The sequence below is a fragment of the Eriocheir sinensis genome, chromosome 2 (genome assembly GCF_024679095.1).
Source record: "Eriocheir sinensis breed Jianghai 21 chromosome 2, ASM2467909v1, whole genome shotgun sequence".
NCBI classification, from domain to species: domain Eukaryota; kingdom Metazoa; phylum Arthropoda; class Malacostraca; order Decapoda; family Varunidae; genus Eriocheir; species Eriocheir sinensis.
In genome coordinates, this window is record NC_066510.1 from 31,077,806 (window position 1) to 31,093,608 (window position 15,803).

At 43.3% G+C, this 15,803-nt stretch overlaps 1 protein-coding gene across 3 annotated transcripts; it reads left to right on the forward strand.

Moving 5' to 3' along the window:
• Positions 1-4,450: 4,450 nt before the first annotated feature.
• LOC127002691 (uncharacterized) lies at positions 4,451-14,351 on the forward strand. Of its 3 annotated transcripts, XM_050868755.1 has the most exons (10): positions 4,451-4,586; positions 6,665-6,692; positions 7,556-7,686; positions 8,284-8,413; positions 9,007-9,282; positions 9,899-10,171; positions 10,736-10,987; positions 12,535-12,671; positions 12,829-12,949; positions 13,907-14,351. In XM_050868755.1, the coding sequence occupies exons 1-10, from the start codon at positions 4,539-4,541 to the stop codon at positions 14,104-14,106; spliced, it is 1,596 nt and encodes a 531-aa protein (XP_050724712.1). In that variant the 5' UTR covers positions 4,451-4,538; the 3' UTR covers positions 14,107-14,351. The 3 variants fall into 3 exon arrangements, with proteins under 3 accessions (XP_050724712.1, XP_050724718.1, XP_050724728.1); XM_050868761.1 differs by lacking the exon at positions 7,556-7,686 and having other exon boundaries at positions 4,469-4,586; positions 8,322-8,413; XM_050868771.1 differs by lacking the exons at positions 4,451-4,586; positions 6,665-6,692 and having other exon boundaries at positions 8,322-8,413.
• Positions 14,352-15,803: the final 1,452 nt, after the last annotated feature.

The following is a 15,803-nucleotide window of genomic DNA, read 5'->3' on the forward strand; positions in this document are numbered from 1 at the left end:
TCTCAAAAACAGGTAGAAAAGAAAAATCGTGCACTGCTTTTCTGACTAACTGGCAAAGATGCGAAGGGAGTGACTGACAGAATTCAGCTGTTTGTTAATGGTCACTTCTTTTCTTGGTAGGATATTGAAGGTTAAGGCAAGGAGGCAATGGTTGTAGTAGTAATAGTGGTTGAAATAGTAGTAATAGTAGTAGTAGTAGTAGTAGTAGTAGTAGAAGTGGTAGTAGAAGTAGTAGTAGTAGTAGTAGTAGTAGTAATAATAGTAGTAGTTGTTGCAGCAAGATAATATTGAAGTGTCATTATCCGAAGAATCACTGGTTTAGAGTGACCTTGACGAGACACACTAAGGCTTATATACACAACTGAGCCCGTGTGTGTGTGTGTGTGTGTGTGTGTGTGTGTGTGTGTGATGACAAGCCTCACCTGCCGCAGGAAGGAGAAGCACAACTACCGCCGCCATCACCACCGCCACTGACGTCAGCTTCGAACGTGCCATTTTGATGCTGACTGTAATAGGAATGACACTAATGACCATAAAAAAATAACAGTTGTGCTCAGAAGGCAAACACATCATATCAGTCAAAATAGATAGACACAGACACAGATGGATGGATAGATAATTTATAGAGAGGCAGGTAGACATAGATAAGTAGATAATGATAGATAGGTAGATAGGTATACATAGAAAGGTAGATACAGGTAGATAGATAGATTTAGGCAGAATGATTTTTTTGTGTGTATATACCCCTGCAAACAGCATATAGTAACGAGACAGGTTCATAGAGGCTGTAATATGTAGTACCAATATAATCATTACCGACATGAGGCCTTCAATAATAGATTAGACAAGTATTTTGAATCCTACCAGCAACTAAGATATTACTCATTGTCGTAATAACGTTAAGTTCTTTCGAATACTGGTGTCCTTGTCCGCTTTTACCGCCCGGTTAGTGGTAGCAGAAATGGTAGTTCTTTCCTCTTTCCTACATAATTTCCATGCAGTTTTTCCATGCTTTGGCTGGAGGGATGGGGGGGTGGGGAGGAGCCTTCGCCTTTGCTGTCCTTCATCTTCCACCTTTGATTAGATAGTTAGTGTAGCTTGTCACAAACAGCCTCGTAAGGACCAGCAGGTCTGCTGTTGTTTTTTCTTCCTTTGTGTTCCTTTGTGAGTCCACATCGGGCCACACACAAGCTTGGGAAAGAACAGCTGAGGCGTGATTGAAGCGACCTCGGACAAGAGAGGCATTATCAGAGAGAGGTGGAGGCGGTGGACGAGTAGCAAGGCACCTCTCCACCTGAAATTGACCTCTCTTAAGGGGCTATTACACTGGGCAAATTTTCCATGGATCTTCAGTCAAACCACGATTTCCGCTGGCATGGTTCTCATATTTCCGTGATCTTCCAAAGCTAGGGTAGATTTCACGGAAGGAAGGACGACGGTATTACTCACCATCAGCAGCAGCAGCAATAACAAGAACCACACTAGCGGAAATCGTGGTTTGACTGAAGATCCACGGAAAATTTGCCCAGTGTAATAGCCCCTTAATTAGTCACTCATCTATACTTTCATACATTATAGGAGCAGTGATTAGCGGGGTTGTTTTTTTTCTCTCATTTATGTTTGCCCTTGAGCTGCTTCCTTCACTGTAAATATAGTATAATCAACTTTAATGAATCGAGGGCCAGGTAGCGGCAGTTGCACATCATTCACCAGGTAAAGAAAAAAAAAGTATCGTGCTCATACATCCCGTGGTACAAAGGAACACCTAAAATTAACCGGGACAATGCTTTCACTCAAGGTTTCGGATGTTGGCCCAGTGAAGTAAGGATACCGGTATAAATGTGGTAGAAATCCAGAATGATCAAAGTACATCCCGTGGTACAAAGGAACACCTAAAATTAACCGGGACTGCTTTCACTCAAGGTTTTGGATGTTGGCCCAGTGAAGTAAGAATACCGATATAATTGTGGTAGAAATCCAGAATGGTCAAAGTACATCCCGTGGTACAAAGGAACACCTAAAAAATGAAGTAAGAATACCGATATAAATGTGGTAGAAATCCTGAATGATCAAAGTCACAGTCTGCATAACGATGACTCATAGCGGCAACGAAAGTGGAGACCGTAGCCTATTCTCAGTTCCCCTGTTTGAAAAGCCTCTTGTAGAAGTTGCTGGGAATTTCACGGACTTCTTTTCTGATCCCGGTGATACTTTGCCACGACCTCTGTTGCACCGTGAACTGGAATCTCACCCGTGAAAATCGTTTAATCTTCTCAATGGCCTTGGGAAATAGTCGTTATGGGAGCCAGAGTCGTTTAGGAGTGAGCACCTAAGACGATATTGGCCAGTCTGTGCACGTGTTCAGTGTTTGCTAGGTCAAGGCGTCCCTGTTAGAAAGTCAGACATCTCGCATCCTGAGACTAGAATATCCGATTGTGGTTATACGAAGAATTCTCTCTCTCTCTCTCTCTTTCTCTCTCTCTCTCTCTCTCTCTCTCTCTCTCTCTCGTTATTTTTTTCCTTCATTCTCTTTTCTGTCATTAAACTTACCTGTAAGAAGACAAATCTCAGCCTGTTGAGTGTTTCCACCTCTTCTTGCCTCCTCGAGTCTCCTACCTCTACTGGGTTCTCAAAGTCACTGTCGCTAAGCTTTATATTTTCCTCGTTTATCGAGTTGCCAGATCGCGTGATATTGCATGAATCTTTACTAATTAGCAGCGATTTGTTATGGCGTGAGTTTGGGTGTTAGGCGGAACAATCGCAGGGTTCTATTGAGCGACTTCAAACTGAAAAATAATATGTATATGAAAATAAATACCTAAACCAAAAACTATCGAATCCACAATAAATAAAAGGTTCCGGGAAGAGAATATGGAGGAGCTAATTGTTAACTACACGAGGCCATGAGATTAAGTAAGGTATTAGTAACCATGATAAGAGACGCTGAACTGATAGGAATATGAACGGGCAAATCCAAACCTTTCAAAACACACCAACTGGCATTAAAAAAAAGGGAAAAAAACTAAGTTAAAAATGTATAGTGTTTGAATGACTTAGACGCTGGATGAGAAAAAACAAAACAGAACTGGAACAACACAGAATAAGAATAGACAGGAAAAAAGAATACATGAACTTGAGTAATAATGTGTAGTTTTAGGATAGCTTACACGATGAAGAAAGGAAAAAAATATTATATTTTCCTTTCATTGCTTGTTATGCGTTGTGTTTTTTTTTTTCGACTGACAACTCCGAACAACACAGAATAAGAATAGACAGGAAAAAAGAATACATGAACTTAAGTAATAATGTGTAGTTTTAGGATAGCTTACACGATGAAGAAAGAAAAAATTATTATACTTTTCTTTCATTGCGTGTTTTGCGACGTGGTGTATTTTTTTTCAGTTCAGTTGACAGAGGGAGAGAGAAAGCCCTTTTGATGACTGAGTGCATACAGCCTTCAGGTTTACAGTCTGGTGCTTCCCGCCCCCCCTCCCCCCCTCGCCACCCCGACAGTAAGAAGTTGCCTCGCACCCTTCCTCTGGTCTCATGAATTCCCATGTTTGACAGTGACGTTTATGTAGGTCAAGGGACAAACCTGCTCGGGCGAAGAGACAACCTTCGTGTGGGTGGGTGGATGTGTGTGTGGGTGGGTGAGTGGATGTGTATGCTTACCAACTTCCTCTTTTCTTTCTGCTTCATTATCATTCTCATCGCTAGCCATTATTAGTCAACTGCAGGACAAAGACAGTTCCCACTCTAGCTTTTATGTGGTGTTGGCGCATTCCATCTCCCCTCGGGAAAAAAAATAATAAATAAAGGTGCCAGTTTCATCTCCCCACCTGGCCGGACTTCTACAGTTCCTGGGTCGTCACTCTCTTCCTCTGCTTTTCCAACTGGTATCTGTTATCTTCTTTGCTATCTCTCTAGACCTATGATGAGGCGCCAAATTTCATAAGCAGGTTTATATCTCTGCAGAACTGAGCCGTGTTGTTAATGTCCCGCACTTTAATTAACTCGTTTTTTCCCTACTCTTTAACATTGTGTTTGATATCTTAAGCGAATCAGTTTGATAAAGCATTCCACCCATCGATAACAATGAGGAAGGTGATTTTTTTTTATTCTCTCTCTCTCTCTCTCTCTCTCTCTCTCTCTCTCTCTCTCTCTCGTGGTATGGAAATCCCAGCAAATCCAGGAAATTTATCGGCCTTGATGACGACCCATTTCGTTACAATTTCCGGTGATAACATCATCGACGTGTCGGCACGCACTAAGCGGAACGGAAGAAAAATAAAGCGAAGGTAAACAAGAACGAACTAAAGAAAATATAAAAAAATCACTGAAGTTGAGGATATGTTACGTGTATAAAGTGTTCATTATAAAATATACACCACTGAACACTGTATTTTCTCTTTTTAATGGCTGCCCTTTATCACCCAAGCCAGGTACACTTATCCATCAGTGGCGGCAACTGAGATAAGGCATGATGAGCCACCCTCTCGGACGCTGGCGGCGACGCAAGCAGTCCACCCCCAGCCATCATGGTGCCCGCCGGGAGAGTCTTCCCGCCGTTCCTGTTGCTGCTGCTGGTAAGATTTTTAGGCCGTTCCTAAACAGTTCGGTGCATCAGCGCACACATGTGACAAGGGTTTCGTAGGAGTTGTGGGCATGTCCATGGGTAGTTTTATGACCCTGGTGGTAGTTTGACCTGGTTTGACCCATCTTCAGTAGGCCACGAGGGTTCTGCAGAGGGTCAGCTGATCATGACAAGGCAGTTCCTGAAAGCATACTGTGGGCCATTTTCTTAAACGTCCCGGACTCCCTTTACGACTATTCTCTGAGGCCACAGATGGTTAATTTACTTGGTTTTCAATATCATGGGTAATTTTCCAGTTCAGGGTGCAGAGGTCGTGTAAAACTATCGCTATGATCACAGAGCAGTCCATGAAAAGCCCAGAAACTTCCACGAGAGGCTTCTTCAAACAGGCGAATTGAGCTGGCGATAAGAATCCCGGCTATACATTGTCTACCATCCCCTGTTACCATTCCGTCTGTTCTCCATGTTAGACTCTTGATCGTGTTTCACTCCCCGCATGTGTGCCGAGTTTATGCCGCACACCCGCTACCCTTTTTTACCCTGTACTAACCTTATATTTTCCTTATTTCCCCTTTTTTCCTTTATTTTTCCTTATTTTTTCCTTTTTTCCCCTTTTTTGCTTTATTCTCCATATTTTTTTCGTGTACTACCCTTATTTTTCCTTGTATTTGTTCTTTTTTCCCCTTTTTTCCTTATTTTTCCTTGTACTTTCCTTATTTTTTTATTTTTTTTCCCTGTACTACCCTTATTTTTTCCTTTTTTTCCCTGTTATACCCTTAATTTTCCTTATTTTTCCCTGTACTACTTTTTTCCTATATTTTTTCTTAATTTTCCCTGTACTACCATTATCGAGCTTGGATCTGTACAACTTCAGTCATTCATTCATTGTTATTATTTTTCATCATTACTCCGTATGTTTATTGTAGCTCTAATTGTTTTCAAGAGGTAAAATCTGAAGTGATGTTTTTTTTGTATTGATAGAATAATCACTGGCATATTATCTCTCTTATCGAAATGTTATTGATAGTTTGGTAACAGCGCAACACACACACACACACACACACACACACGGCCCGGTAGCTCAGGGGTAGAGCGTCTGCCTCACAACCAGAAGGACCGGGGTTCAATTCCCCGGCCGGGTGAAGATAAGTTGGGTTTATCTTCTTTCACGTGTAGGTGTAGCCCCTGTTCACCCAGCAGTGAGTAGGTACGCGACGTCAGGCAAGGAGTTGTGACCTCGTTGTCGCGGTGTGTTGTGTGTGAGTGGTCTCGCCCGTATTTTTAAACATTCCGCCACCTACGTTCACCAATTTGACATGGCTTTCCTAAGAGTTTGGGGCACTTCCAGGAGTAGTTTTATGACCCTGGTGGTAGTGTGACCCTTCTTCTGTGCCATGAACCTTAAACACTCATGAAAACCCGATTGATGCCCTCTTTGACCTTTAGAAATAGTTGATGTGAGAAGCGATGGTGTCTTAAAATACGGCCCTCAGTCCTACCCAAAGATCGGTACTACGAGGTCTATGATAGTCATTATTATCATTATCACTAGTATTTCTTGCATTATTATCATCACACGAGTACACACACACTCACTGCTCAAGCATTCTCCCCCTGGTCACTGCAGCCACCCACAGTGCTTAGTCCTCGCCGCCCCGTGCCATGCGCCGTCACCACAGCCTACCATTGCCTTCACTGATAAGATGACAGCTGCAATATCTCCTCCAATACCTAGAGAACAATGTAGTGGCAGTGATTGTTCTGACGGATGTGCTAGCCTGCAAACGTTTACTTATGTAGCCTTCTGTGCACAGGCTAGATTTTCCCGACTGCGGCTGCACCTTCATTCTTGTTTTCATTACTAGAAATAATACTGTTACTATTATCATGATAGTCATTGTTATCATTACCACTAGTATTGTTATTTTTTTCATTATTATCATCACACGAGTACACACACACACACACACACACACACACACACACACACACACACACACACACACACACACACGTCAGTAAAACCAAATTAACAGTACACGTTTGAGCCATATTCTTTTTTTTTTTCAGGCCTGGACCTTCCCCACGCGTGTCTACAGTAAGTGGAATCGTTCATCTTCGTCTTGGAGTTCCAAAGTTGGCGATCAGTCTTCATATTAGGTCACGCTTTCTATGTAATGCGTGTACATGTTAGGGAGAGCAGCACATGATAGCATATCATTAGTTTTATCGTCGCTCGGGAAGTCGCGTGACGTAGGCAGAAGAGAAGAAAGGTGAGTGAGGGAGCCAGGACGGTGGACGGCGGCTTGTTTCTCGCCAAGAGGGAGGAGGCGATCGAGGCTACAGTCCCAATGCGTAGTGTCACGGACGATTTTTCAAACGTCGTCTGCATGCACCCTGTCACTAAAGTGGACGTGTTGGAATTTTCAAAGCAGCTTATGGTTGAGGTTTTGAGTCAATTCACGGGGTTTCCTCAAGTTCAGTGTAAACAACAGGTGTTCAGCGAGGCGGCACATTGTCCCAACTGCGTTTAATAATTCCTCTTCAGAGTTATATCTGACTGTACCAACGCAAGATTTACAGCAGTTTCGGGGGATTAGACCATGTAGGGGTTCTCAACCTGGAGAAAATTACCCAAAATGGGGTAATGTGCTCTCTTCCGCGGGAGACAGAGGGCAACCTGGAAAAGGTAAAAACAGTAAAATCATACCCATTGAGTCAGACTTCAAATTAAAACAGGCTCAATATGTCCGTTTCTGCCCTTTTTCACTCCAGCTGCCTAGTATACCACATGCAAATACATTAATAAGTTTTCAAAGTATGGATGCTGTAATATAATTGTTGCAGCGTGAGCAATTAGGGGCAATGAGTGAAGGGAGGTGTGGGGAAGGGGGTAATGGGCATGCATATAATAGTTGGGGGAGGAATATTCTTGTCCGTGACTGTGCCCTCCCATCCCAGGTCAGCAGGTCAATGTGAGTCTTGTGTCGACATATTACGTGGAAGTAACCTGGGTCAAGACATTACTGTGGCTGGGCGTTGATGACTACAATGTCAGTTTTACCGCAGAGAGCTCCAACGAATGTACTAAGGTGAGTTTGAGTAGTATAGTAGTAGTAGTAGTAGTAGTTGTAGTAGTTGTTAGCAGTGATTTTTTTTTTTTTACGTGTCAGCCTATAGCGCCGGTAGGCTTTCTTGAGGAGCCTGGATGGTAGTCGGCCCCAGCCCGTTCCTGATTCACTTGGACGGTTTCCTCTAGAGTCCGGGTTGATGGGTGGTCTTCAGGACAGCAATCTGTGGGGATTCGAACCCGTGTCGTCCAACACACGGTGAATGTGGGGCCCGCACGCTAACCACTCAACCACCGCCTACCCCTTTCAAAGTAGTAGTAGTAGTAGTAGAGACAGTAAGCCCGTTTTCTTCTTTTTAAGATGGATGAGTGAGGGCAAGGATATAACTAAAGTGTGTTGAAAAATATCAGCCAGAGGAGACAGAGGAAGATGCCAAAGGAAATTGATCAAAATATATTTGGTGCTAAAGAACGTTGGTTCCGCTCTCTTGGACCTTTCACTCAGTACCACGCACTAAGTCATCTAGTGAGGTCATGCGTCCTGTTGAATCAGCGCTTACACCGTCACCAAGAGAAGCCCTGTTAACATGCTGCGTATCGGCTGTTTCTTTATCCCCAGACCATCCACTGCTCTGACATCATCTGCACCTTCAACAGTTTACCTTGTGGCGTGGTCAGCCCCTGCACTAACACCACCACCACAGTCGCCGGGGACACGTATTCTGCGCCACCCCTCTCCGCCGTCACTGGTGGGTGTATGCAAGGACCTGGTTGTATGACTATTGATGGATTTGCGTGATGTTTGTCCACCACTGTCTATACCACTGTCCATTTAACCTTCTGTCAAGCTCTGTAAACATTTTCCTCCTGTCTGGTCTATCTTCCTGTCTTGGTGTGCCTGTTTGTCTCTATCATCGTCCCTGTCTTTATAAGTTCGTTAATTAATATCTGTTAATGCTTCCCTTTTTGTCTTGCCTGCCTCTCTGTCTTGATTGTCCTGTCTGTCTCTTATGTTTCTGTCTGTATGTCTGCATGTCACTAACTGTCTGGCTGTCTCCTTGGATTGCCTCTCTGTCACGATATTGTCAGCATCTCCCGTTGGTTTAAATGTTTGCTTGCCACTATGTCTGTTCAACTGTTGGGCTGTCTTATCGGACCTACACGGCTTTCCCGTTGCATTCCCCTCTCTTTCGCGCCATTCCTTCCCCTCTCTCGTGTTGCAATAATGATTTTAGTCCTAAAACATTTTATTCCCTTGTCATCACTCTCACAACGCGCAGCCAAACGCTCCGTTCATCCACCCATCTATCCATCCATCTTGTCACCCATCCTCTTTTCACAGGTCCGGAGAAGGTCACCAACTTCGCCATGAATCTCGAGGAAGGAGTTGAGTATATCTCCTGGGTAAACCCCTCGACGGACTCCTCCCCTTGCTACACTGAAACTGCCGTCAGAGTGTCGTTCAATGACGAAGACTCCATCAGCTACTTCAATCACAGCCAAGAGAGCACCAGCAAGGGCCTGTGTGCACCAGGTTACGGGACGGTGGAAGTGTGGACTCAAGGCGGCGACGGGCACAGCAACTCATCCTGGGAACCCATCATATACAGCGGGTCAGGTAAGTAGTAGTAGTAGCAATAGTAGTAGTAGTAGTAGTAATGGTAGTAGTAGTAGTAGTAGTAGTAGTAGTAGTAGTATAGTAGTAGTCGTAGTATTAGTAGTAGTAGTAGTAGTAGTACTATAGTAGTAGTCCACTGGCAAAACAGAAAAAGAGAAAAAAAATCAAACACAAAACGAAGACTGGAAAACCTCCACACACAACGTCATGATCAATTTGGCTTGTAGAGGTGACTGATGCTTTCCTCTTGAAAGCGTTACTGTTCTAGGAAGGAGGAATGACAAAGAGAGGGTGCTTTAAAGTTTACCAGTGAACGCAATGAAATAATGAAAGTACTGGTTAACTTTTGCATTAGCAAGTTAGAGAGCATAGGTGTGAGCTGGAGTAGTTTGATCCTGGGCAGTAATGATGTGCATGACCTCCCCATAGCTTTGACTCTCTCAGGACGAAGGAAATTTAGGCATCTCGGAAACTTTTCTATCATTTGCATTTTTGGTATCTCGCTTTCCTCTCTTTTTGTGTGAGAGTAACACTCAGCTGCCATATGTTGGTCCTCGATCTGAATGTCGGTGTTAGAAAGAAGGAGCAAAACAACAATGGTTCTTTATTCGTTCAGGAGTGGTTGATGTGGTGACATTTGAAACTTGCGAGCCAGTGGGATGTACTAGCCTCCAGGTGGAGTGGTCCAACACCCCGGTGTGTCCCGACGTGGAGTACCTCTCAGTAGAGGTGGGTGACGTCAGGCAAAATGTATCCACCAACACCAGTAACCTGACTGTGACGGGCCTCGAAGTTGAAAAAAAGTATTACACCTGCATTTATGCAAGGAATAAAGACGGAAATGTACTGCAGCATTCCTGCATGAGTTACTGTGAAACTCCAACTCAAGGTGGGTACTGTTTTTTTTATGATATATATATATATATATATATATATATATATATATATATATATATATATATATATATATATATATATATATATATATATATATATATATATATATATATATATATATATATATATGGGGAGAGAAGGATCCCTCTGCCCCGACCAAAGATGAGGGTGAGTCTTTAACACTGAGTCACCAAATCAGCTCCCCGCCCTCCTCACCCTTCCTTCAAACGAACAGCCAGTCTGATGTGTGCACGCCTTCACCAGTTTTCACCTCCATAGGCAGAGGTTCTGCGGGAGCTTAAATAAAATAGAGTATAGGAGACCACTTTCGTCTCCGTAGCTGATAACCTGTATGTTGTAATTCATAGCTGTACACTATGTATTCTAGTTTTATAAAGATAAAGCATGTTTTTCCTAATACTGGCAGTTATTATGTTCTAGTCACTCCACCTCGTGTGATTTAGCCTAAGCAAGTAATATAGTTTTTCTTTGATTTAGTCGAGAACTTAGCTGTTCCTACATTGTTAGTCAAGTGACATGCACGACTTGTTTTCAGTGCCGGAGAACCTTACGGTCAAACCCCTCAGCACTTCTGCTCTTCATTTCACCTGGGACCCTCCCGTGTGCCAGAAGCCCCCGGTCCTGTATCAACTCGATATTGATTACCATTATTACACTACAACGGAAACTGAATATATAGTGGATGGTTTGAGGTCGTTTTATAGGTATATCGTAGAAGTGCAAGTAGGCCAAGGATACCATTATAGCGACGAAAAGGCCACCATGACCGCCTACACGTTGCCAATCAGTGAGTATGAGAGAAGATGCTATTACTGTTATCATAGACATTATCATCATTATCATCATCATCATCATAGTAATATTGTCTATTCCACCTCAGGTGACAGCAAATCAAGCGAGAAGCCTTTCCCTATAGAGTCTGTAAGGAGAGGCTAGACAATGTTGCTGGTGATTGGTTACAGCTAACCCAATGGGGGTAGGGCAAAGCATGTTGGAGAACGAGCACTCAAAAGCGCTTCCTTAATTCACTGAACCTTTTTTCATATGTGTTGTCACCTGAGGTGGAATAAACTTTTTTTTTGTAGTAGTAGTAGTAGTAGTAGTAGTGGTAGTAGTAGTAGTAGTAACAGTAGTAGCATAGTAATGTATTGCCCAGAATGCCACTTCCCCTTACATCCACACAAGAATTGGTAGTTACAAAGACAAAAGCTAAAGAAGTTGCAGGAAAAATACATAAAAAAGTGAGACTTTTTATGTTTATTGTTCGGGCTACTTTTTGGACATGATAGAATTTTTTTTTAAATTATCATGTGGGAGCGGTTAGGCCAAACAGACACCAGCATATTTACCCCAAAGAAATGGGGAAATGGGCAACTTTCTTTTTCGTCATCATATGGGCCCTTTAACTAATAAGAGCTGTAGAACTTAACTGAAAATACAATTTTATCGTTTATTCATGGTAATAAATTGGCAGTGTAAGAAATATTCATATCATCTACTTGTACTGCGATGAAAAAGTACAAAAAAAATGTAACTGCTGATGAATGCTCGTGTTTAGTATCTTCAAGTTTTAGCAAGATGTTCCTAAAGATATGTGTTACTAATGAGCCAAAATTGCAGATTCGTGGCTAAATTTTCCACAGGCACCTTACCCTTAGTGTTTCCAAATGCGAAGACTTTCCAAAATTTCGAGAATGCTTCCTTTTGACTTCCGGAAGGCCTGACACATTCTAAAATGGTCACTAAGATGCTATTTCCCATAACTTCTTGTGTGGATTTGTCACTAATCACACTCTAAAATAAAGTGAAAAAATACAATTGTAATAAATAATAATAAAAAAACAGATCACTGAGAAGAAAACCTTCCAAACTCACTTAGCATGCGGGGGTACCTCTTTGTCTGACTGGTTAAGGAGTGGCTTTCCAATCTCGCTGGTCACGGGTTCGATCCTGGTGCCGGTAAAACCCTCTGGAGTAACTTCTCGTGTGTTTCGTGACACACAGAGGTCGGGTGAAGGTTATAGTACAATGGAATTCGGGCCATACACCCTTTACCCGAGGTAGTCCCCAGTCATTACCCCCCTGTACGGTGTCTTCATTCCTGGCCAGATAATAGGTTTAGCGATGAGGTAGGATCTGATGGCTTGATTTTGTTTTTCTTCTTTTTGGTCTAGTTGTGCTTCATGTGTGGTTGATTTTATATATATTCCCACTCATTAAGATCCCCACATAAAATTTTGACAACTGCCATGTTTGCTATGCTATGTAAAATTATGTATAGTTGCCACGTGCTGATCATTATTTTGGGGGGGAATACTCTCTTTGCTCTTCCAGGCCCGTCCCTGTATGTTGAGTGGCGTGGTGATAAAATCTATGCATCTTGGAGTTTCTCTGCCTACAACCATTGGGGTTTCACCTTTCGCTTCAAGGTCACGTGGGGCGAGTCCCTACAACACGAGGAGGAAACGCTCGTAAGAGAGAGAGAGAGAGAGAGAGAGAGAGAGAGAGAGAGAGAGAGAGAGAGAGAGAGAGAGAGAGAGAGAGAGAGAGAGAATGAAAAAAAAATTATTATTACGGCGCTATTGGTGAACCGAAGCCACAAACATTCGCCTTTCTTTCATGTTCTAGAATTATCATCTCTGGATCGATGAATTCAACAGCACGGATGAGGTGTACCGGGTCTGTGTGGCTGTCTATCCCATAGGCAGAGAAGACCTGATGAGCGACACTGACTGCGAAAACGTACCAGGTAAAGATTCTGCAAGTTTCCGTTGATTCATGCGTTAATATTTTTACTTTCTCCTCTCCTTGATAACACTTAAATAGTTTGATTCAATGTATTTTCCTCTTTTTTATATTTTCCATTTCATTATCATTTTTCCCAACACTTTGTACGTATGAGGAGGCATGTCCAGAGGTGTTAGGATGTGTTTTAACAGTGGCCGGGATGGTCCTTGGGGGGGTGTCCGTGGGGGTACGTATTAGGAGGCATGTCCAGAGGTGTTAGGATGTGGTATACCAGCGGCCGGGATGGTCCTTGGGGGGGGGCCCGTGGGGGTACGTAGGAGGAGGCATGTCCAGAGGTGTTAGGATATGCTTTAACAGTGGCCGGGATGGTCCTTGGGGGGGTGTCCGTGGGAGTACGTAGGAGGAGGCATGTCCAGAGGTGTTAGGATGTGTTTTAACAGTGGCCGGGATGGTCCTTGGGAGGGGGGGGGGGTATGTATGAGGAGGCATGTCCAGAGGTGTTAGGATGTGTTTTAACAGTGGCCGGGATGGTCCTTGGGGGGGTGTCCGTGGGGGTACGTATGAGGAGGCATGTCCAGAGGTGTTTGGATGTGTTTTAACGGTGGCCGGGATGGTCCTTGGGGGGGTGTCCATGGGGGGAGGGTGGTTGAGGTTGTCATGGGGTGGTGTTCGTGGGAGGGATCCTGTCCGTTTTGGGGGTGCTGGGCGTGATGGTCGGGGTGGTGATTGTTACTGTCCCCCCTTGCTCAAGGGGGGACAGTAACCACTCCTTGTCAGCGGAAAAATCCCGACCTGAACGGGGCTCGAAGCTCCGCTTGTCAGGCCGCGAACCCTGGCAGCGCAGAGATTTTAATCACTGAACTACGGAGCGGTGTGTGTGTGTGTGTGTGTGTGTGTGTGTGTGTGTGTGTGTGTGAGCAACTTTAAGGAAAGAGTGAATAATATAATTTTCCTTTAGAATCGGAATCCGGACTCAGTGGCTGGGCGATAACTCTGATTGTGCTCGGGACGCTGGCTGTGATTGCGGTTGGGGTGTTTTGTGCCGCAGTTCATCATAACAAATCAAAGGCTCAACAACGACAACTACAACAGCAGCAACAGCAGCAAGACGTATACACTCTCAATCACGGGGTAACCAATCCTGCTGCAATCACATAAGGGTACATTTCCCATGGTAGGCAGTTCTTCCTGTTGTGTCACACCCTGTCCACTGCTGCTGGTCGTGGCACAACTCCACAAGCATGTTCAAGCACAACGTTCAACTTTTGTTTTCAGTTCATTATTAAAAACAAGAGACAAACGGAATTGTATCTCAAGTAGCAACTGCTCTCCTGTTAAACTGCATTTGATTTCATGGTGTTTGTTGTACAAATAATTCATAATAAAATTTTGCTGTAAATTCAGCGATGATCATAATTATTATGAGCACGCTGTATAATGTAGATGATAATCCATTCCACATTTATTAAACAACGGTAACTTTAGTCTTTAAGTAGACTCCATCGGACAAAATCGACCCTGGAAGAATTTAGAACTATTGTAATTGAGATTGAAACCAGGGTTAATAACTGACATAGGTGATTCCTCCATAAATATAGATCTGATTCCATCGCACTTGATCACTGAAAGAAGAACTGAATCCTTTTCATCCTTAGATATCAGTTGGGAGGTCAGTGATCCCATGGTAGATGATCCTGCACATCTCAGAGCTATAGTTACAATAATTTAATTATGATTTTGAAAATTTGAGATAAGCATTGGAGCTCTGGCTGTCAATTGAGTTTGAGGGAGAAATCATATGATGCTGAGTCACCCAAAGACCTACTGTTCACTGAAGGGGGGATACAGTCTTGATAAAGGGCGACACGCGCGCCTCGTTCCCAGTGGCCACTGGCCAATCGGGAAGATTGCCTCTTTAATCCAGAGGGGGTGAGATTACTTGGGACATAAATAAATAACTCAAAATGATATAGTATAGGCTATTATAGCACTTAATAAAACATAACAACAAATGTATTTTCTTTATCCCATTAGTAAATTATATTTTTATAACAAGAATAATAAACAAGGCTGGATAAGATACTAAAGCAGGCGCCCTATAAATAATAAAGTTACCCCTTAATAATGCAGCATTTTGTCCACCGCAATAGATGCACAACTATCCAAACATTACTGAAGAGCACTATCCTTTTCTATAGTCTCCCCGATCATCACTCTTCCCCCCCCCCCTCCCCCCTCTCAAGGCTAGAGTCCCTTGAAAGAGAGTTCTACTGGCCTTGGAGGGAGAATACATCTTCTTCCTCCAAGGTATTCTTTTTTCAAGCTACAAACCATCTCCGTTTTCTGATGAGGCAGATCATCAACAGATCAGTGATCTGAAACAGATTTCAGATCTCAATGGTAAATAGCTAGAACACGGACTTTACGATCAGATCAGTGGTCTGCAACAGATCGTCGTAAATTCAAAACGCCTTAATAGATCGCCCATCCTTATACGTACTCTCGAATCCTTATGGGAAACGGTGGTAGGGTAGGGTGAAGAACAATGCCGTCACGCACTCACCCAAGGTAGCGGCTGATTCGCACCATATACGCCCGGGATTTTTCTTTTCGTTAGATTCCAAACTTCCTCGTTTGATATAAATATGATAGAGGTTCAGTGGTGCTATTATTTAGATGTTAACTCGTTAGATTCAAAATCTTACTGTAGATCAAATTATCATGGTCTTCTAGACATCTAGAGTTAGGAATACCCCCTCTTCCTGACACTGGTGGCAGCGGAGGGATCCGTTCCTGTGGCATGTTTCCCTTTGTAAGGGCAGGAGCCAGAGTCCCTCGAGGGCGGTTTCAAGCAC